General features: G+C 41.1%; 3 protein-coding genes across 10 annotated transcripts; all 3 read left to right on the plus strand.

Moving 5' to 3' along the window:
- The first annotated feature begins 457 nt into the window (after positions 1–457).
- Positions 458–3,468, plus strand: ART4 (ADP-ribosyltransferase 4 (inactive) (Dombrock blood group)). Of its 2 annotated transcripts, XM_003202214.5 has the most exons (3): positions 458–965; positions 1,956–2,682; positions 3,332–3,468. In XM_003202214.5, the coding sequence occupies exons 1-3, from the start codon at positions 894–896 to the stop codon at positions 3,421–3,423; spliced, it is 891 nt and encodes a 296-aa protein (XP_003202262.3). In that variant the 5' UTR covers positions 458–893; the 3' UTR covers positions 3,424–3,468. The 2 variants fall into 2 exon arrangements, with proteins under 2 accessions (XP_003202262.3, XP_010708079.2); XM_010709777.3 differs by lacking the exon at positions 3,332–3,468 and having other exon boundaries at positions 1,956–2,991.
- Positions 3,469–4,283: 815 nt separating this feature from the next.
- SMCO3 (single-pass membrane protein with coiled-coil domains 3) lies at positions 4,284–9,265 on the plus strand. 5 transcript variants are annotated; one of them, XM_085224281.1, is made up of 2 exons: positions 4,284–4,419; positions 7,715–9,265. In XM_085224281.1, exon 2 carries the CDS (start codon positions 7,729–7,731, stop codon positions 8,404–8,406), a length of 678 nt encoding a protein of 225 aa, XP_085080407.1. In that variant the 5' UTR covers positions 4,284–4,419; positions 7,715–7,728; the 3' UTR covers positions 8,407–9,265. The 5 variants fall into 5 exon arrangements, with proteins under 5 accessions (XP_085080407.1, XP_019469746.2, XP_085080398.1 ...); XM_019614201.3 differs by lacking the exon at positions 4,284–4,419 and adding an exon at positions 5,632–5,766 and having other exon boundaries at positions 7,712–9,265; XM_085224272.1 differs by lacking the exon at positions 4,284–4,419 and adding an exon at positions 5,634–5,766.
- A 1,441-nt stretch (positions 9,266–10,706) lies between these two features.
- WBP11 (WW domain binding protein 11) lies at positions 10,707–20,907 on the plus strand. 3 transcript variants are annotated; one of them, XM_019614187.3, is made up of 13 exons: positions 10,723–10,860; positions 10,979–11,064; positions 11,827–11,936; positions 12,781–12,812; positions 13,316–13,409; positions 13,609–13,805; positions 14,924–15,057; positions 15,564–15,763; positions 16,511–16,705; positions 17,310–17,411; positions 18,015–18,326; positions 18,925–19,107; positions 19,804–20,907. In XM_019614187.3, exons 3-13 carry the CDS (start codon positions 11,873–11,875, stop codon positions 20,235–20,237), a joined length of 1,947 nt encoding a protein of 648 aa, XP_019469732.1. In that variant the 5' UTR covers positions 10,723–10,860; positions 10,979–11,064; positions 11,827–11,872; the 3' UTR covers positions 20,238–20,907. The 3 variants fall into 3 exon arrangements, with proteins under 3 accessions (XP_003202236.1, XP_085080421.1, XP_019469732.1); XM_003202188.5 differs by lacking the exon at positions 10,979–11,064 and having other exon boundaries at positions 10,707–10,860; XM_085224295.1 differs by lacking the exon at positions 10,979–11,064 and having other exon boundaries at positions 10,718–10,867.
- Positions 20,908–21,527: the final 620 nt, after the last annotated feature.

Below are 21,527 nucleotides of genomic sequence, written 5' to 3' on the forward strand. Positions count from 1 at the left end.
ATGCCCACCTCAAAACGTCTCTGACCAACTTATTATTAATAGGCAATGAGAAGTAGGCTTCGATTATCTGTGTCACAGTGAGGATGAAACTCTGGTAATCTTTACTCTTCTTTTTTTGTTGTTTTAACAGAAATATTGCCGGAGGTCATGGATCTTTGCATGTAACTCATTGCCCTTTAATTGGAAGGGTGACTGCAAAGCGGCTAGCAGGGAGAGATTGTTCTCGATGTAGAATCCACATTTATGCATTCATTCTGAGCGCAACCATGTAACCAGGTCAACAAGGTGCCGCTCTGCAGTGGTGTAGGTGGAAGATTGGCAGCACGCTATTAGGAACTGGGAGAAGCTAAAGAGGAGAGAGACATTTATGTTATCTCTGCCTCCAGATGGGATCCCAACCTACTGAGCATTTCTGGGTAGTCTTTATCAGAGCTCTGCACATCATGAAAATGACTTTTTAAACTCTCAGCCAGGGAGTACTCTCCACCCCAACTTGACTTATACTGCTCAGGAGAGAACTCCTCCTTGGAGAAACCTCTCCAAGTCAGTTTCCCTTCTCTTTGCAAGCACAAGAGTGCAAGATACCTTGGAATAAAGAGAATTATCAAGGCAAAGGACAGCTGCACTGGCTGAAGTTGGAGTGAAGAAACAACTTATAAAGTCTCAGTGCCTCCAGACCCTTGTTTGTGGATTGTGAGCACACTTCTACCAGTAAGCTGACTGTTGGGCATGATCAGTGACATCTGAATTGCTTGAAGAATCCACTGGGTGATCTTTGGTTGAAGAACTGTCACCAAAATTTTGGAGAGTAAAATACAAACTCCAGAACTCAAGGAAAAAACAAGAAAGAAACGAATGCAAGGGTTCTTTGCTTGAGCTCAGTGTTTTTTACAATGTCTTGGGAGGACTCCAGGATGTCAGTGCTTCTTCTGGCCAGCATTCTGTTGCTGATCTTGCAAAGATTGGTAAGAGGAGTAAATATTGTGTTTTATTTGAAATTATGAAATCATTTATCCTACTGAAAAAAAAAACTTTTTTTTTTTTTAAATAAATTTAAAATATAATCTTTTAGGAGTCTTGGATTAATTCTCGTGGAATTGTTCCTCTCCTTTTGCAGCCTGTCTCAGCTGAAGTTCTGCCACCAGCAGTGTGCTGTTGGATGGGGCAGTGACCATACTGCTCTACTTACACCTTGTGAATTTTAGCTTCCCCTCAAAGAAATCACAGTATCATTGAGAAATAATTGGAATTCTCATATGGTTTGTGGAACAGACTAACTGCAGAGGTTAAGAAGAGTATTGGATAATTAGTGTGTCCTTTCACAAATAAAATATATTAGAGATTATTTTCTTTTTATAGCACTGGGTTATGTAAAGCCTTGCTCATGTTTTTAATGTTTATTTACATGACAAGTCCATTTGGCCTCACTGAGACAAAGTGGACAAATAAAAGTTTTGGCACAGTGCTGCGGTTTTCTCCTTACTGAACATTCTGCTCTGGAGCCAGAATATGCCCATGGGGTACATATGGTAAGACAGAAAGAAGAAATTCACCTGTGAGACGTGTCCAGGATGCATTGACATAATGTTCTTCTTATTCTTTCTTTCTTCAAAATCACTCACAAATCATGAACAGAATATTGAACTTCATGCACTATAGGTCTGTCCTATGAGCCCTATCCCCTTACCCTTTGAAGGGAAATCGTCCGTAAGTCTTCAATGCCATTGATCTCCATAAAATAAGAACTCTAGTATTCTGGTTGTTATTTGCTGAAATGGAGCTTGGACCAAAGGTTGCTCAGGAAGGGCTTGTCAAAGATGACTACTTTCTATGCCTTTTCTGTCAATAATGAAAAACTGAAGGGAGAAGGTAGGGGAAAACCTGGTTTGCATTTACAGAGATACAGAAAAAAATCACACCTATGATGTTAACTATCATTTGCTTTTGCAATACAGGCAGTGTCCCACCTTATGATGGATATGGCTCTACATTCCTTTGATGACCAGTATCTGGGTTGCAGAGAGCAGATGATGGAAGAACTGGAGCGGGGAGACTATTTCCAGAAGGAAATAGCTGCTAGTAAAAACTATTTGAACCTCTGGAAGAAGGCTCAGGAAGCTTTGCTGAAGAGCCCTGTAGGTCTCCTGAGGGAGATGCATGATAGTCATGCCACCGTCCTCATGGCTTACACCATGAATTCTTCCCTGCACTCTCAACTGAACTGGGCCACATCCACAGCAGGAAGGTCTCCAGAGCATTACAAACACAACTTCAGCTACAAATATTTTCACTTTTACCTAACGACAGCTATCCAGATAATGAAGCAGTGGCAGAGCAGCAAGGACAGCGTGGGGAAACGTCACTGCTACCGGGTGCACAGAGGTGTGAAGGACTTATATATTGAAGCTACAGTTGGCAGCATGGTGCGATTTGGCCGTTTCACCTCCACCTCTCGCCTCTGGAATGAAGCCCAGAAATTTGGGAACGAAACTTTGTTTACGGTGACAACCTGCCTGGGAGCAGCTATGCAAGGCTTTTCTTACTACACATCTGAGAAGGAAGTCCTCATTCCCCCTTATGAGATATTCCTTGTCAAAAACTTCTTTCGGACACAGCATGGTAACCGGCTCCACCTGCATTCTGTGGGGAACTACAGCAAGTACCGCTGCCAGCTCTTGGAAGGTATTGTATATATCCCTTTGAGCAGGTGGGATGCAGGCAGCCTGGTCTCCAGTAGCTCCACCAGCCCGCACCAGATGTATCTACAGGGGGCCACCTGCTGCACAGCAGGCCTCAGGGCACTTTGCAGCCTCTGCTTATGTTATCTGCTATTGCAAGGCTGCTGCAGGACACATGCATTGTGTTCCCAGCCTCCTTTATTGCAAGGGCAGATGAGATTTGCTGGCAACTTGAATTTGGACACATGTCAGGCCTCAGGACTACACAGGACTTTAGTGCAGTACTACTCTGGCAAGCTCAAATAAATGTAAACAAAACTACCCTGCTTCATTCCTGTTTTCCTTCCTGTGGAAGAAGACAGGAGATATATTGACTGGCAAAACACACAGTATCAGTTTCCTGGCTAAAGAGATAACTCTTCTGTTGGATGACCTCAATGGGTTTGTTCCACAGCCCTGTCCTAAAAGTGCACCACTAACATGGGATACTGCTTTTGTCCCTTTGGAATGAGAATTTTTGCTCAGCACTAAGCCAGAATAGTAGGAAGACTTGAGGAAATGCCTCTTTGGAGCAAAGGGTGCTTTTAGAAAGGGCAGGAAGTCCTAGGCAGTCAAAGGAGATTTAAATGACTGCTCTCTCAACTTTCTTTCAGCTTCAAGAATCAAGAACAGTGGATCTACTGCCTCTGCCTCTGTCATTCTTTTTAGTGTAGTTGGCGTTTTATTGTGCTGGGCCAGGCAATGACTGATTCTCTGGCTACATCCAGGTATATACACTTGAATAACAGACAAGAAAAAACAGCTGGGTGAACTGCTTGGCTTTCTGAGCATCTCCATGAAAGCTTGGTGCTGCCATTCCATTGGAAACCCTGTGTCAAGAAATGCAGCACCTTAGGCACTTGAGAAATGCTAGCATTAGAAATGAGAGCACTTAGGGAACGTGAGTATCTTTGTTTTTTGGGAAGACTGAAACGAGTTGCCGGACACTCAGTTTTTCTGACATCAGATATAGACACATGCAATGGCAGAGACCATCATGTAATTACTTAAATGTAGTAGCTGAACAGCTGCTGCTACAGAAATCCTGAAACACGTTTGCGTGCACAGTTTGAACAGATTTTATGATTACTATTTTATGATTAGCTTGTTCTGTATGTATATTTCACACCACATTATTGTTTCCTTTGCTTTACCATTCATTTCAAATAATTGATTGACAGAACTTTATTATTATTCCTAACTGCTCAGAGACACTAAGTACACATTTCAAAAAGGACTGGGAAGATTAGAAACAGCTGTCACAGGTACGTCTTGAATGTGTGTGTTCAAGCTTGCTCGAACTCCTTCCTATGTGAAAGTTAAAGAAATCAAGGTGGACTTCTAACATGCTGGCACATTTGTGTCTCTTGCAACTTTTCTGTTATTGCTGGGATGCAGTTTTCAATCATTTTAACAAAGATTTGGAACGCTTCACACGGCGGCCTCAGCACCCTGAAAGCTTCTTCCAAGCTGTCAGCTGCTACTTTCAGGCTTTTCTTTACGGACTTATGTCCTTGGAGGAGGGTCTGTATGAAAGCAAAAAGTGAAGAGTTGGAGGATACAGAACGAAGCCTGAGCTGTTGTGATGTTTCACCTGAAGAGGAGCTGTCTTCTGTAGTACTTGGTGTCCCATTCTGTTGCAGCATCTTAATGATATCAGCATAGTCCATGAGAAGTTCTGATACATGGAGGGATAAAGCAGGTGAACTCAGTAACTGCTCTATAGCAGACTCGACTGTGCCAGGGAAATTATCATGTTTTAACAACACTGCAACCAGTGCACCCAAGATACTTCCTATAATCCCCTTATAATGATCATAGATATCTTTTACTGCAGCCATTTTTTCCTGTAGAGAGATGATGCGACCAGTAATTTTAGCACACAACCTTTCCTTCATGCTTTCCTGTACATCTCTGTCTCTTGTTTCCATTGTGGCTTGCATGTCTTTTAAAGCATTGACAAGGAGCTGCAGGTTCTCTTTAATGCTGAAGTTTTCTTTTACTGTCATGGTGGGGAAGCTGGTGCCAAGATGGTGATTGAGGATCTGGAATATTGCATTAGTTGAAGAGACATAAATGTACACTAATTCATAGAGATTCTTGCAGGCCTTCAGCAGCCTTTCTTTGTCACTGCTAAAACCGAGGCGGGCTAACATTTCTGAAGGAGGTGCCTGTCTCTGAAAAGCAAACAGAGGAAATCCAGATGACAAAGAGGGAGAAATACAAATATTTTCAGCTAGCATGTCACATTTTTGAAATCAATATTACAAATTATCAAACCACCTTACTCTTCCCACAAGACCTCAGTGTTAGAAAAAAACACAGAAAAAACTCTTAGTCAACCTTTGCAGTGGTCTTACCAAACTGGCCAGCAAAATATGGTGTCAGAAGCTGCAGGTATGGGTATTCTTATGGATGCAGGAGTTATGAATCTGACCCTCAGCATGTCATCTGAAAAGCAATAGTAGAGGTGCAGATGAATTATTTTCGCCTTTGATATTTATTGGTAAAGTTGTCTAAGTCCTCTCAAACGATCTACTTTACATCATCATTAGAACTATAATCCTTCAGTTTGCATATAGTAGTGGGTATAAACAAAATTAAACATATTACAGGAGTCTTCACATGTCCTACACATTGGGCTTTTTTTGTTGTTCTGAGAACAGTAAGTTATACCATCACCTTTCAGCAATGGCTGTAGATTCTTCTGCCATAGGCAGATGGATTCATGCTGTCCCTATTCTCTTCAGGAAAAAAAAGGCTTTTGTTAGGAGGACCTAACAATTGTGAACTAGTGTGAAATAAATTGTAATATGATAAAATTAAAAGGAAAGGAAAATGAAGAAGAAAATGAGGAGAACTCAGGTAAACATCATATAATAAAATTAATGGCAAGCAGGCAGGCAGCAGGACCCAGCTGAAGCCCAGGCTCTGGAATCCTGACTCATCACATGCTGCTGGAAACCACCAGAGAAACACAGTGGAAACAGGATGAGATCACTGTCCTGTACACATTCAGCTGTTTGAAAGAGCACTTGGGCACAATCAGGTAGGCAGTCTGAATGTTTAATTCAAAAAGCCTCTGGGAAAAAACATGCCTGGAGTTGTTGAAATAGATAGAAATATGGAAATGTGTGTGGCCTGTCTAACTTTAAAAAGTGAATGTTAATAAAGTGTCAATGTGAAGAATAAGAGATAATTTATGTTTAAGGGACATAAAATCAAAAGAAATTACTGGAAGATGAAAGAATCATGCATAAAGAATAGATGCTATCAGTACTCTCCATAGCTTTCTAGTAGGTAAAATGTTCACTGAAACGCTCTTTCTCTTAGAACATTTTGTCTTTTCAATTTGTATAAATGGGGATTAACAAATGACCTTTCAACCTAGCATTAGCGAAGTGGAAGGTATTAATATCACACTGAGACAGAGTACAAGCCAACAGCATCCCAGAAGCATAAGGAATCATACCTTGAGCTGGCAGGAATTCTTGTTTCCTGAAAGTCAAAACTTTTTACTGTATGTAATCTTTGCTTCCTCTAGCCTTAAGAAAGATAAGTTAAAGAGTTGATTCTCTTAGCAGAGCTACAAGGTAAGTGTCTGAAACAACGATGTACTGTTCAAAATACTGTGGGAAAAAATCATGAGAGAACTGTCTTGTAGTTCAACACTAACTAACTAAAAGTTGGCTAAAGGAGTGATGAGATTGTTCTGCTTTTCCAAGTGATCTTGTTGGGGAAGATGTGTTTAGTGAAATACAACTGGGCTCACAGTTAACTAATAATGCAGGAACTACAAAGGTCAAAAATGGCACAAACGTATCTTTCAACAAGAAAAATCTAGCTAATCTCCCACACTTGATTATTTGTAGCTATAATTGTGCTATTGGGCACTGAGAGCAAGAAGAGATTTATCTTGGAAATGCCTCAATAAAAGTGGTTTGGAATAAAAGGGTTGAGAAAGCAAAAGCATCACCAAAGAAACTAGTCATCCTACTCATTCACTGTTTGGCTCCATTGCAATGTAAGATGCATGTGTTACAGTCAAAATCATTTTTACTTTGCAGCTGGTGATGGCTTAAAAGAAAGTGGTACAGAGGGAGTGTGGCTGCATGAGTGGGGCAGACCCTGCAGGCTGCTGCCTGCTGCTCTGAGGCAGTCTGTCATCCCAGGCATCCTGCAGGAGTTGACATGGCACAATGAATGTCAGGGGGCTGCCTGTAGCTGCTTGACATTTGGCAGTGAAAAATCAACAGGGTCTTCGGGTATTAGGAAGGAATGTGATTAGGAATACTGAAGAAAGAAACAGTGAAGGAAGAAGGGATACGTATCAAGAAAGAAAACACAGTAGGACTTTTTTGTAAGTGATATGGGTAAGGATGGGTTTATTATAGACAATTTTGCTATTCTCTATGAATTCCCAAATCTGATTTAGTATGCATATAAAGTTCCTATATTCCTCTTGAATGGGATAAGAAATAAACTACAGTGGCTTAAAACACCCTCATGCTGATACAGACTGCACAGTCATTATAGTCATTTAAAAATTGGATATCACTAATGTCACTAAAAAAAAGTAGGTCGACAGCAAAGTATATCTAGAACAGGCCTTTCATTTCCACACCTTATTTTAGATTTTGCTGACTAGATGAGCTTTTTCTGTTCTTTAGTGAACTAGTTCAGCTTCTACCATTCAGTTTTCTAAGTGAGGGAAGACTCACATTCATTTTACTGATCTACTAATTGCATATTTGTTAGCTGGCTTTGTTGCTCTGAGCATGTCCAAGGTCTCATAAGGTCCGTTTTGAATATTTTGGTTAAGGATACATAACAGTGTTTAAGATTTATGGATGTACAAGCTGTGTCTTGGGATTTGATTTGCCAAGTATAAGAACTAGTGAAGCAGAGGACAAAGCAGTCTACATTTCACTGCTTATTAAGGGCTGGGATTATGGGTATTAAAGAGAGCTAGAACCTTCTTTTCTCTTTTGAAGTAGTTTATTCCTGAAGAATGGCACTGAGTGACCTCCTTTACCCAGAAAACCCCAGGAGACGACAAGAACTGATCCATCTGCACCGGGAATTGCTTGACTGCATGTCCATGAATTTCCATGCAACAAATGAGCTGGCTGGAGTTCTGAATGCACACCTGGGGTGTACTCTCACCCCCATCAAGATGAGAGAGAGCAGCACTGTCAAAGAGAACTGTGATATTATCATTCAAGCGATGCGTGAGATTCAGTGTCAAGTACAGAAGATTGATAGTGACATGAGGGAGAAGCTGGAGCCTGTGCTGTACCAGAAGCTGTATGACATCAAAGAGCCTGAGCTGGAGAAAATTGCAATAGCCCATACAGTTTTTTCCATTGTTCTTGGAGAAGTGACTTCAACTGCTGGGATGGTAGCTGTCAAACTGCTTAGCTCCAACCTTATCACTATCACTGTCTGCAAACTCATCAGCCTCCTTGCACAGATCGGGGCATCTGTTCTTGGGGGAATCAGCATTACTATCCTTGGGCTTGGCATGGAAATGATTCTCCATGCCATCCTGGGAGCTGTGGAGAGGAATCAGCTGCTGGCAGCTGTGAGGAGCTATGAGGAGCACCTGGCTGAGTTTAAAGAAGCGTCAGAAAAATACCAGTGTGCCATACGTGAAGTGACTTCTTTGGTCAGACATCAAGTTCAGTGAATGGAAAGGCAACACTTTAAATACATGGCACTTTTTCTTCACCTGTTTTCCAGAATGCATTGTAGATGAAATGCTATTGGTACTGGTGACAATAAAAGGCACTGCTAGAGCAGAAGTGGTGAGAAAGTACAGTTTTTCTCTTCCAGAGTTTCTCCATCAAAATGACATTATAACAGGAGAAAATTATTTCAGCAAAATAACCATATAATCCCCTGAAGAATTTACCAGGACGGCTGTCACCATTAAACTCTTAGTGTGGATTTGTGCTAAATCTGACAGGCTGAATTCCCCATTCATAGAAGCGCTTACAAGGACTGGCTGAAGCACATGTAACTCCTATTTCCTGTGCCATTCTTGCCTGAGAAGCCAGCCAGAGATCTTTACATAAACTCTAATACCAGTAGATTAACAGATAGAAAAATCATAGGCCTACAGGCCCAACAGTTGAGAGAACCCAGCTGTAGTGCTCTGATGTATCTAGCTGTGAGCAACATCTTGTTATCAGTATTGTCCTGCTCCTGCCTGCTTACAGGTAGATACTTCTGTGCATGCTTGCTGCTTTGTTGGTCAAATGGCATTATATGCTTACACAAGGATTAGTAAGATTACAGCCCTATTAATGCGCTAAATTTACTTAAAGTGCTTCATGAGTCACCAGTGTGGGACTGCCAAAAATACTCTAATTCTATATTTCACAACTTGCCACCAAATGGCCTTATTTTGCAGACTTTCAGAACAAAGCTAGAAGCAAGAGCATGATTTGCTGTCAAGCTCTGATTTGCAGTGGTTTGCTTTTTTTCTTTGAAAAAAAAAATATATATATATATAATTTAGGAATTAATAAAAATATATCTAAATATTCTCAGCGCTCTCTTTCCTGCACTTGGTTGTTGTGTTTGTTTTTTTTTTTTAAATTATCATAAGAAAGAAATTATCAAACCAAATCAAGAAAAAAATATTGAAATCCTTCATTATGGATGCAGCTTATAAATTCTTCATCCATGCTTGTTAATATTCAGCATCAAATGTTGGTTAGATAGTGCCTGCAAAAATGAAGAGACGGGTGAGATTACATCAAGGAAGCTGTCCACTGTCATCTTCCATTCTGTTTTGGTGTTGTGTATATATATATATGCACATTTTTTTCCCCTTTCCTACTACTCCCACTTTATTTTTTTTTCTCTTTTGTTTTCACCAACGTGGGAGCCACTAGATGGCAATGCAGCTGCTGGCTCTCAAATGATAAAGCTCAGATGCCAGAGAGGCCATGCTGTATTGATAAACTGGGACCAGCATAAGCCACGGGCTGGCAGTGTGAGCCAGGAAAGGCAATTCAGAGGAAGCAAAAACCACAGTTTCTATTCACCTTTTGATTGATCCTTGATCCTGCTGGGCTTAGTGGAAGGATGTCTTCCTTGCAAAAACAGGTGCCTGAGATGTCCTCATGTCCATAAGATGCTGAAGATGCCGGAGCCCAGCAGGCCGGAGCCTTTCCCACAGCGTATGGGGCAGAAGGCCGTGAGCCCACGGAAGCCTGGCTAGAACCCCAGGGAGCTGACCTCACAGTGGGGTACAGCACCTCCCAGCCCCACAAGGCAGTCCTGAGGTTAAAAAAAAAAACATCTTCTTTTCCCCTAGTCCTGGAAAAAAAGAATCTACGGGACTTGCTGATATCACTGACAGTTGTGTAGTATATTTTTCTACTGGTCAGCACACATCCCTGGGAGAATGCAGTTGTGGTCGTCATGGTAACGCTTTGCCTGAGCCCAATATTGCCACAGTGAGAGGCCCAGCCTTTGTGTGGAGCAGGCAACCTGCAAAGGCTCAGCAAGTTCTCTCTCCAGTGATATGGCACATGTCAAGGATGCACATGGTGGAGGTGTTCCCACCATATCCTTCGTGTATTCCCTCCCTGCTCTGTGTGTGGACACAGAATTAAGAATTAAATCTGCATAGTGCACGTGTTATAAGTAAACACAACCCCAATGAAGAAGGCAGCCAAAATGAGAACTGCTAAGCGACCAACAGCCTCATTCGGCTGCTGAAGGTGTCAGTAAACATCACCTCTACCGTGCTTCCTTCTATCACAAAGCAAAGACAGAGACAGGATTTAGATTATATACATTTATTTCTCACAGCATCTATTAAGCAGTGAAAAAGTTTCACAGCAATTCAGATTGCTCAGAGCTTTATTTCCCAGCCTCCCCCCCCGACCGCCGCCGTCCCGGCAACCCCCGCGCGTGCCAGAAAGGCAGCGAGATCATAGAGTTGGCGCTGTACGGCACTTCTGCTTTTACGACAGTCGTGCTTTACGGCGGTCGTGCTTTACCGCGGCGCGCCACTCCGTCCCCATTCAAGATGGCGGCGCAGCAGCGGCGGGCAGCGCGGTTGTGGTAGAGGCCGCGGCGGCGGGAGGGAGCTGAGCTGCCTCGCCTTGCCCCGCCGGGCCGAGTGGTGAGAGGCAAGGGATGGAGCTGGGATGGGGGAAGGGAAGGGAAACGAAACGAAACGAAACGAAACGAAGCGGGGGGAGGAGGGTGGTTGACGCTGCCGCCTTCTTCCTTTCCCCCAGCATCCTCGAGGGAGGAGGGGAGGCCTTCGTGTGCTTCGTTGGAAACTTTATGCCTCGCTTCCCAGTGCTCACGAAGCATACGTTGGGTTGGTTGATTTTTTTCCCTCCTCCTTCAGCAGTTACTTTGTGCGGACCCTCCTTTTTACCCTAAAAGGATTTGGGATCAAGGTTTGAGAACGTTATTCTCTTTGAGAAAGGCAATGATTCTGAGTGTAGTTCAGCCATTACAGTTGACTGTAAGTTAAAGAAGTGCCCAAAGGCAGGAAAGAATTCTTTATTACAATAATCTTTCCTTTCTGGTCATTGTGATGCAGCTTGAAACAGATTGAGATGGCATAAGGGTAGGGTCTGTGAGGAGAAAAAGAATGTGTACAGAGTGCTTCTTGATAGATGTGGTGGTTGATGTTTGGTAGGGGAGAAGTCAAGGGCAACCTAGAAGTCTGGGAGGAAAAAGGATATTTATGGGAAACATTTGAAATAGAGATATCTTAGGCGATTAAGTGGAAAGCTGGAAAGACTCTGACATGCTTATTTTATGGGAGGATACAATAAAAGTTAAAATAACACGTTTTATTTTTCTAAAAGCAAGAACTTCCAGGTTTAAGTCATGAGTTGAAGAACAAGCTAACTCGTTTAAAGTTTGCACTTAAAGTAGTTGTAAGTAAGTAAAGTGGTACTTAGTTAAAATAGAATGGTTTTGATGTGAATGCCTGAACTTGTGTAGGATTTGAGGATCTCAGAATACTTGAGGTTTTCTTCGGTTTGTCAACCTACTGATACAAAGAGGATGAATAAGCACACGTGTACTACTTATGCATGGGACCTGAAACTATGGTTATCTTTTCCAGGTCTTTTTCAGTTGTTTTATTTTGAAACAGAAGAAAAAAAGGCAAAATGGGGCGGAGATCTACATCATCCACCAAGAGTGGGAAATTCATGAATCCCACAGATCAGGCTCGTAAGTACCCATAAAAGCTAAGCAAAAGGAAATGGGGAGTCCCAGGCAAGCAGATAAAAATATTTTCTCTGAGGATAAGATAATCACTTCTGACTGGGAACTGAGTTTCCCAAACCCAGAAAGTACTGTCTCCATTTTGGCTGGTGTAAAAATTTCCAGGAAGGCTACTAGCTTGCATGCCATTGCTGCTCTGCACTATTTTTCCCTTATTTTTTACTGTAATTACCAGTGTTCTGTAGTTTCTATATTTAACTATTGGCTGAGCTGCTCCTTGAGGTGTAGGTAATCTATCTGAGGCTAGAATTTGTGGAAAGTCACATTTTGCAAAGGCTCAGTTTACAGGAGGGAGTTGTCTAACCTTTTCCTTTTTGTAACATACTGCATTTTCAGTGCTACATAGAAACAGAAAAACCAGACTTCCACTGTGAACATTCTTTGTTTCGGGTGTATGTTCAAAGCCTGCATATTTTTAAAAGGCATTGTTTCTTGTTGGCACTACATTTCAGCAGCGGTCTTGTACAATTGCATGCATCACTTGCCTTTTTTTTTGTCTGTTACTCTTTTCAGTATAAAAACATTGCTGCTTCTAGAGGCCTGAAGACTGCTATGTTGCATTTTCTTTCTATATGACACATGAAATAGGTTTCTATTTCGTACTGTATTTGTCTATCAGTGGGAAGATGAGCTTTAAAATTTCCTTTTATTTAATGAAAAATGCAAAATAAATGAACTGTTGAGAAATAGTGCTTATCCTGAAGAAGGAAAGGTTGTTTGCGAGTTTGAGCCACTCTTTCAAGTTGTTTTTTTTTTCTTTTTCCTCTTCCTTTTTCTTCCCTCTCTCTAGGAAAGGAAGCTCGGAAGAGGGAACTAAAAAAGGTACATAAAGAGATCTGGAACATTTACTTGGCATTCCCTGTGCTCTGCATGATGTTTGTGATTATAAAGGGCCATGAATGATGAACAGATTACAGTGTTTCAATTGATCTTGTAAAATTTAGTTAGGAATATACTGTCCAAACAGTTAAGAAAACACAGGCAGAAATCTGGATTTGAGTTAAAACAGAACAAAAAAACCCTTTATGTATTTGTTGGCATTTTATTGCTTTTGTCAGTTGATTTATTTTACTGATTGTATATATCTTCATTGAAATGTATTAATTATAGAAGCATCTGTAAATAGTGTGATAGTAGAATTACAACTCCTAGAAGTTTTTAATATCTCTCTTGCTGATTTGTGCTGTGGTTAATATCTGCAAGGCATTTTGAGATGCCTTTTTCTTTTTCTGTAGATTGGGAGTGTTGACAGAGGATTATTTAGTAAAAAGCTTTTTTTTCTCCTGTGTCACTTTTCTGATCTCCTTGATTTCTGATCTTCTTAGAACAAAAAGCAACGAATGATGGTACGAGCAGCTGTACTGAAGATGAAAGACCCAAAGCAGATCATCCGGGACATGGAAAAATTGGATGAGATGGGTGAGTAGGGGAGGTACTGGGTGTTGAAGATAGCTCTCAAACACTGAGTACTGAGTATATAAGTGACTTATAATTGGTCTTGATGTTGAAGACTTCCTGAAAATAGGAACTGAAAGTGGTTTGAAGTTGTTTCATTAATCGTGGTTGTGGAGTAGAGTAACTTATGAATCTTTGGCTTGCTTTTGCTGTCTTTGATTAGAGTTTAACCCAGTGCAGCAGCCACAGCTTAATGAAAAGGTGCTAAAGGATAAACGCAAAAAGCTCCGTGAGACTTTTGAGCGTATCTTAAGGCTCTATGAGAAGGAGAATCCTGACATCTATAAAGAACTCCGCAAGTTGGAAGTGGAGTATGAGCAAAAGAGAGCACAACTCAGCCAGTATTTTGATGCTGTCAAGGTAATGTTTTTAATATTGAGGCTTGTAACTGTGTACTGTGTACTCTTCATTTTCTGTTTACGTGCAACAGTTTAAAAAGAAGGGATCTTTATAAGAGACCAGTATATATTTAGTTAAAATTAAGCACGTGTACTGGGTTTCTTAGTAACTCCAGTTAGAGCATTTCAGTAAAGACAGCGTGGAGAATGACTAGTCTGTACTTCTCCTTCTTATATTGATTTAATTTAATAATAGATTAGAGGGAAAAGGAAAACTTACATTGCAGATCAATATCGGAATCTATTTTCTGTATTAAGGAGAGAGAGAACATATGAGTGTACAGTTGGTATTTCTGTTCAATCTTGTATGGGAACTGCTAAATCACGGCCTGAACCTCTGATTGACCACTTGAGGCAAGCAATGAATCAGTCCTGAGAGCACAGGTGAAGACAATTCACAATTCACTGGAAGGGGTGGAGCCTGGCTCCACCTCTCCTAGACCCAATTTAAGAGCTGACTGCTAGTGGGGAAGGATCTCTTTTGGAGATCACTCCTCTTGGAGTCTTCTCAGCGAGCCCAGGACAAGGGTAAGCTTTCCATCCTTTCTTCTTTAATGTGATAACCTTTTTAGCCCAACTTTCCTGTATATTTCTTAACTATAACATCTGTATATTCATTGATTACACAAATCTCGATCTAGAAATGGTTATTGTCATTCATTAAGGAACTTTCTGTGAAATTCTTCCCAATTGTACAGAAAAATGTAATGTTGCACAAGTGCAAGTATTTTAAATTTTCTTTTTCTGGAACGTGCAAAGCCTGTGATTTAAGTTTTTTTGGATGCTCAGGAGGTATAGGCATACTTGCCTGCAATTTTTCTTGTTTTAAGGATACAAGGTCTAAACGGTGATGAAAATGTGGTTGGGTTTGACTGAAAGACTAAAGCTTTTCACATATGCTCTGCATGTGTGATTTGTTTTGTACTGAAAGCATTTACTGCAGCATTGACTGCTGTAAATGCCCTTATAACAGACTTTTGGCAAGTGATGGCAGGTCCCATGTGCTGAGTATTCTTAAAGGTAGTAAAACTGTGCAGTAGCTTCTGTGGAACTCAATTTTTATTTTTTTTCTTCCCCCAGAATGCTCAGCATGTTGAAGTGGAAAGTATCCCTTTACCTGACATGCCTCATGCTCCCTCCAACATCCTTATACAAGACATTCCCCTTCCTGGGGCCCAGCCACCTTCTATCCTCAAGAAGACATCAGCCTATGGGTAAGAGGAAAAGGATGCTTGGAAAGGGAACAAAAACAGGAATGCTTTTTTTTTTTTTTACTAGGAAAGAGCTGGGGTTGGAAGCAGAAGTAATATTGAGAAGCAGAAATTGGAAATTCTGTGGGAGTGAATTGGTTTGTTGTTTGTTTGTTTGTTTTGTTTTGACTGAAAAACCTAAATCTTTCCTTCCTATTGCAGTTTCTGTTTAAACTGATTTGGGTAGTATTTTGTACCTATTTCTGTCTCTGTTTATTGGTCAAACTTAAAGCCCTGCCTCATTGTTTGAACATAAATGCCCCTTAATCTGTCATGCAGTTTTTTTTTGTCTTGCTAGTATATTCAGTTTAAACTCCTAGTTTATTTGTGTATCTGGCTCTCAAGCTAGTACTAGTTCTTCCTATGCATATATATATTTTTTTGAGTAGTCTGATTTCACCAACTTGTTGCATAAGCTATTTGTTTCTCATTGTGATTTTTCTGGTTTTCATTTTCTGTCTTATTTCCAGACCACCAGTTCGTTCTATTTCTATGCTTCCTCCTCCTGGGCTCGGTGTTCCACGTTTACCTCCTGGCAGGAAGCCCCCGGGACCTCCTCCAGGGCCACCCCCACCACAGGTCCTACAAATGTATGGTCGTAAGGTGGGTTTTGCTTTGGAGGTGGCTCCTCGAAGGCGAGAAGACGACGTTTCTTACGGTTCTGAACCAGGCAAGGACTTTCCTATCTCTTTCTGGGTTCTTGACCTCTTTGTTTTGCTGTGAATAGTACTGCTGTGAGCACGGTGCAGTCTAGATAAGGTGTTGTCTGGATAATACTTCTTTGTTTGTGCTTCTTGAAGAACTCTGAGTGATTTGCAATCCTGAGGTGATTTCGATATACTTCGTAACATTTGCAGTTTTGTTGTTGAATGTATTTCTAAATGCTGTATCTTTTAATTTTAGCTTGCAGATACTTTTTCATTATGTTGTGTAAACTGAGTGTTTTCCCATGTAGCTTTATGAGGCTGAAATGTGTTTTACTCTGTTTTTAAGGGGATAATATGTGTATTTGCACTCCTCCCCCTCCCCACCTTGCAGTAAAACCCAAGAAAACAAACTGTAACGCCAAATCTGGGGATGCATTTTCAAACAGTTACTGTATTTTCCATAGAAACTTCTATGAATGGGTACATCAGCCTTACTGCATACCAAAAAGGACTGAAATATTTATAGAGAGAGAAGTTGTATAATTCAGTTCCCTTCACTTATTTACTGTGCCAGTTAATCAACTGTTAATAGGAAATCTTACCAATATGCTTCCCAGAACACTCCTTAAGAATGTTTTAAATAGCAAAGGATTGACAATACATTTGCTCTGTTGCTAGGAAGATTTTTCTTACTGTGAACTTAAAATATTCTGCCTTTCACACCAGTGTGCTTGGAGTTCATGTCTTTCTTAATACTTTGCTTTTCACAGGACAGCGAGGGCACGATGATGATATGTCCAGTACAAGTGAGGATGAAGGCTATCCTGAGGATATGGATCAAGACAAGCATGATGAGAGTAGTGATGATAGTGACAGTGATAGGTCAGATGCAGACAGTGAAGGTGAGGACTTTCCACATCGTGATAATGACAAGGAGAGGGAAGGTGGAGAAGAAAAGAAATCAGGTATGATGGGAATTTACAGACTGGGCTTTTGAGTTTTCAGAAGAAAAGTACTACTAAACAGTGTTTTGTCTGTTTTCCTTACTGTGGGGTAGGGGAAAAAAGTAGTCTGTTTAGCCAATGAACTCTGTTCTAGGTCACTTAAATTCCACATGAAGAATTCTATTAATGAATGGAAACTACCAAGAAGTGCAGTATCTGAATGTGCAACATTTTTCACCTGAAGCATTGAAAGAGCAAAGGACCCCATGAAAAATAAATCCTTATTGTAAAATATACACACTTTTGGTGACTTGAATAGTACTTCTGTGAAGGCTGCAGTATTAATGCTTTTGGATGATTTTTCTTGATAGTTTAAAAGGATTCCAATTGACAGAAAATACCAAAACTTGAGAAGATTAGGAAGCAGATGACTCTTAACTCTTATTTAGGAGTATTGTTATGTCATAATGATGTATTTTCTGTACCAAGTGAAAGACTTTAATGTATTTCATATATACATTCATTTTTATGTTTTAATATATTATATAAGTGTATTTTATTAATATTTACTGATTTATTCTGTTCACTCTGCCATTTTTTTTTGTCTGTGCTTTGCTTTCCCCAGGTCATAGCGTACGGTTTGCAGACATGCCTGGGAAATCACGGAAGAAGAAAAAGAACATGAAAGAACTGACTCCACTCCAGGCCATGATGTTACGAATGGCAGGTGGGTGATACGGATACATTGAGAGCAGGCATACCATTAGATTTGCTCAATCTCTGTTTTATACAAGTAAATGCATTACTGCCATACTGTAAAATCTACTAAGAATGTAAAATGTGGTTAGTTTTAATTTAGATTATTATTTTTAGCCTAGTGTGCTCAGCCTGTAATCTGCAAGGTTTAATACTTCCTAAAAATATCCTTTTGAAGAAAGGTATTAACCCACGGAGTCAAGATTTTTTCATTTTAAATAGACACAAAGACACTCTTGTGTCTTGGGGGGAGGGAGAGGAAAGGAAGCTGGGAGAAGATGGGTTTCTTGGAAGTGGTGATCATGTCTAATTTGGTGACTAAATATAAAAAAAAGTTTTATCTCCCACAAACTCAAATAACTGCAGTTCAGATTTATTAATAAAAGTTTCAGTGCCCACAGGAAAGCAGAACTATCTAGTATTTTTTTGCATTTTGTGTGTATTAATATCATCAGTTTTCTTTCCTTTGAGATGAATTTTTCCTTTTTTTTTTTTCTTTTCATTTTTATTTAGTGTTTTATGTTTACAAAGTTATTACTTGTAGACTGATATTTATAAATATGTCTGTTTCCAGGTCAGGAAATCCCAGAAGAAGGGAGAGAAGTGGAAGAATACTCAGAAGAAGAAGAGGAGGAGGAAGACGACTCAGAGTCTGAGGACACATCACAACAGCAGCAACAACAACAGCAACACAGTGAGGAAGCTCTCGCAGAGACTGGGTCATCTACTGCAGCCTCAACTCAGCAGCAGCAGTCTTCACAAGCCGTTGCTTCGGGTCAGATACAGGCACCTCCTATGCCTGGGCCACCTCCACTAGGACCACCTCCAGCCCCTCCACTGAGGCCCCCAGGGCCACCCACTGGCCTTCCTCCTGGCCCTCCACCGGGTGAATATTTGATTTGTTTTGTTTTGAAGAATGTAGACTCTTAGTACTACAGATGGTTTATCGGTGTCAGGGTTATGAAGCTGCAGGGTGTATTAGACATTAAGTACAGAAGCCCAATGTGGTATTTGCTGAGACCTGTGAGGTTTCTTCCTTGGTCAGTCTGTAGTTTTCTTAACATCTTCCCCCAGTTTTGTTTCTGACATCCCCTAGAAGGGGAACCTCAAATCTCAAAGCAGCTATTTTCAATAGAGTGAAATTACTTTATACTTTTCAGGCCAGAAGCACAGCCTGAAGAGACTAAAATATTTTCATTTCTAGCTGTTCAAGTTCACATAACCCTACTTTATTAGCTGTTCCAACTGTTGCCTCAACAAACAAGGGAAAAAGCCTTTCTTGAAGACGGAGAAAATATTTGTATTTGAATATAACCAAGAAGCTTTCTTGGTTTTAAAACTGTTGCCTCTTCCTGAGATTCTTAGAAGATCTGTTTAATCTGGCAGCTGACTAGTATGAGAACACCTGTGAAGTTCCTGTTGAGCAGGTGGGATTGTTCTTTTATCCACGAACCTAAGTTCTTCTCTTACGTGTATGCTTTCAGGAGCTCCTCCTTTCCTGAGACCTCCTGGTTTACCAGGACTGCGTGGGCCTTTACCTCGACTTCTACCACCAGGTCCTCCGCCTGGGCGACCCCCAGGCCCTCCACCAGGTCCCCCACCCGGTCTTCCCCCAGGCCCTCCTCCACGTGGACCCCCTCCTCGCCTGCCACCTCCTGCCCCACCAGGTAAAGTACTCTGCTTCAGAGCCAACTTTTTCCCTACTTTGTTTTCCCAGTTCTCTATAATCTTTGGTGTGGTGACCAAGTCAGTATATCTAATTGGAGTATCAAATATTCCTTTAGACCTTAAATAGTTCCCTACTACCAGTTTGCCTTTGTTCTTGTATGTGCAGCTAAGGGTACGCCCTTAAGTTCTTTCTGGTTTGCTCCTTGATACCATTTCTTCTTCCGTATAATAGCAAATAATTCCATACTGCTATGCGTTTTTTTCGTAGTAAGAGATCTGGCACTTACAATAAACAGTTTCAGTGTTTAAACTTGTTCTGCATTGTTTCTGAATAGGAGATAGTGTGTGATTTTTTTGTTTTGCTGGCTAGTGCTTCTGATTTTGAAATTCTAGTGGGATAAATCATTAAGGAAGCTTTTCAGATTTTAACTTTGAAAATTGAAAGGGAGCAATACAGGCTCTCGTGGCTTCCCAAGTCTGCTGAGCAGTTTTCTTGTCTTAATTCAACTTCCTTTCACCTTCTTGTTGGGAGCTATCAAATGGTGCAATACTTCTCCCTGTTGCCCCTTCTCTAAAACCAGTGGCTCTGCACTTTGTTGACAGTCTTTGGCTTTGTGAGCCTGTGCATTATTTTTGTCCAAAGACTTTAGGAATCCCAGGTAGAGTCAGCTCACCTTTTCTCTTCTTCTTTACAGGTATCCCTCCTCCTCGCCCAGGCATGCTGCGGCCACCTCTGGTGCCTCCATTAGGACCTGCCCCGCCTGGGCTTTACCCACCAGCTCCTCTTCCAAACCCTGGTGTTCTGAGTGCCCCACCCAGCTTGATTCAGCGTCCCAAGGCGGATGACACCAGTGCAGCCACCATTGAGAAGAAGGCCACGGCTACTATCAGTGCCAAGCCACAGATCACTAACCCCAAGGCTGAAATCACTCGCTTTGTGCCCACTGCCTTGCGAGTGCGCAGGGAGAATAAAGGGGCTTTGGCTGCCTCTCAGAGAAAACAGGATGATGAGCCTGCTCTCCCGTTAACCAAAGCTGCCCCTAAGGCTGGATCGTCTGCCCCTATCTCTGTACAGACAAAGGATGATGTGTATGAAGCCTTCATGAAGGAAATGGAAGGTCTTCTCTGACCTGTCCCAGTCAGCTTTCCTGCCCTCTGAACACAGATCAGGCCACCACAGAGGAAGAAGGAGAGGTCTTTCTGTAAGCAATGAAAGGGCTCACATGACAGGGAAGGGTTCCCTACCCATGGGTTAACTTACCAGTATGTTCTGAGTAGAGACTGCTGCAGGTGAGGTGCAGCCAAGTAGTTCCTTTCAGAGCTAGCATGTCCACTTGGAGCAAGGGAATTACAGTCAGTAAGGCAACTCTGCTTCCCTTGAGTCCTTCCACTTCCTTGGAGGAGGTGATGGTGCTCTGTAGAGGGGGCATCGGAGTTGGGGGGTGACTTTGCTCTTCCTTAATCCTTTCACATCCTGAATGCTCTGGTGAGGGTAGTGGAGCCAATTTTTAAGGAGCCAGAAAAGCGTTAGCAGAATTTCATACACACATGGTTGTCCAGTTTTTATTTTCTGTACTGTTCCTTTCTGTAAATATTTTATAATCCTGTTTTGTTTTATTTTTAGTTGCAGTGAGATCAATCATCTTTCTTCTGGGGTAGTCAGGGCGGTCATATGTTGCGTATACTGTACACTGGAATTTTGCACCCTGTCCCTTTAACCGTCATCTTGATGGCTTTTCGTTGACAGGGGAACCTTCATTTTGTCTTGTGAAAGACAATAAATATTCAGTGTATGAAAATACTGGCTTCCTTGTGGTCTGTGTAAATCTAGCATATAGGTGGAAAAGGAGGTGGTTCTCATTTTCTAGTATGAAAAAATGTTTTACTTGAAATATTGTATTAGTTCCATAAACTATGATGACAGAGTCAATATTCCAGAAATCGTTGCAAGAAACAAATACTTGCAGTCTGCATCAAATGGGAATAAAACTTATTGGGTTCTTGTAGACAAAACCATCTTAAGACCTATGGGATCAGCTGTGTAGGCAGTAAGACTTTCCCAAATGCTTCCTCAGAGTGGGAACTGCTTTTTCAAAATATTTAAGTTCTGGCTGAAGCACTGAATTTGAGCACAAGATTAGGAGTTAGTTATTTGTGAAAATGCCTTTATCTTGTTCTTTAAAAAGGCAACAAAATGGTTACTGTTACGAGAGAGCATAGAAGAGAGTGGGAGAACTTTGTCCCTCTGGAAGGGCTTACACTGAATGACTTCAAGGGCTTAAGAGTGAGTCCTCTAACAATAAATGGATTTCTAAGTGAATATATCTAGACTGTTCCTTACTGAAACCTATTCTTAGTCTGTTAGACTGGTGAGTAACTCAAACAATACCTTTAGTTGGCTGTAAGTCTCAGGCTGAGT

Source organism: Meleagris gallopavo, chromosome 1, assembly GCF_905368555.1.
Source record: "Meleagris gallopavo chromosome 1, MGAL_WU_HG_1.1, whole genome shotgun sequence".
In the NCBI taxonomy this organism is placed as follows: domain Eukaryota; kingdom Metazoa; phylum Chordata; class Aves; order Galliformes; family Phasianidae; genus Meleagris; species Meleagris gallopavo.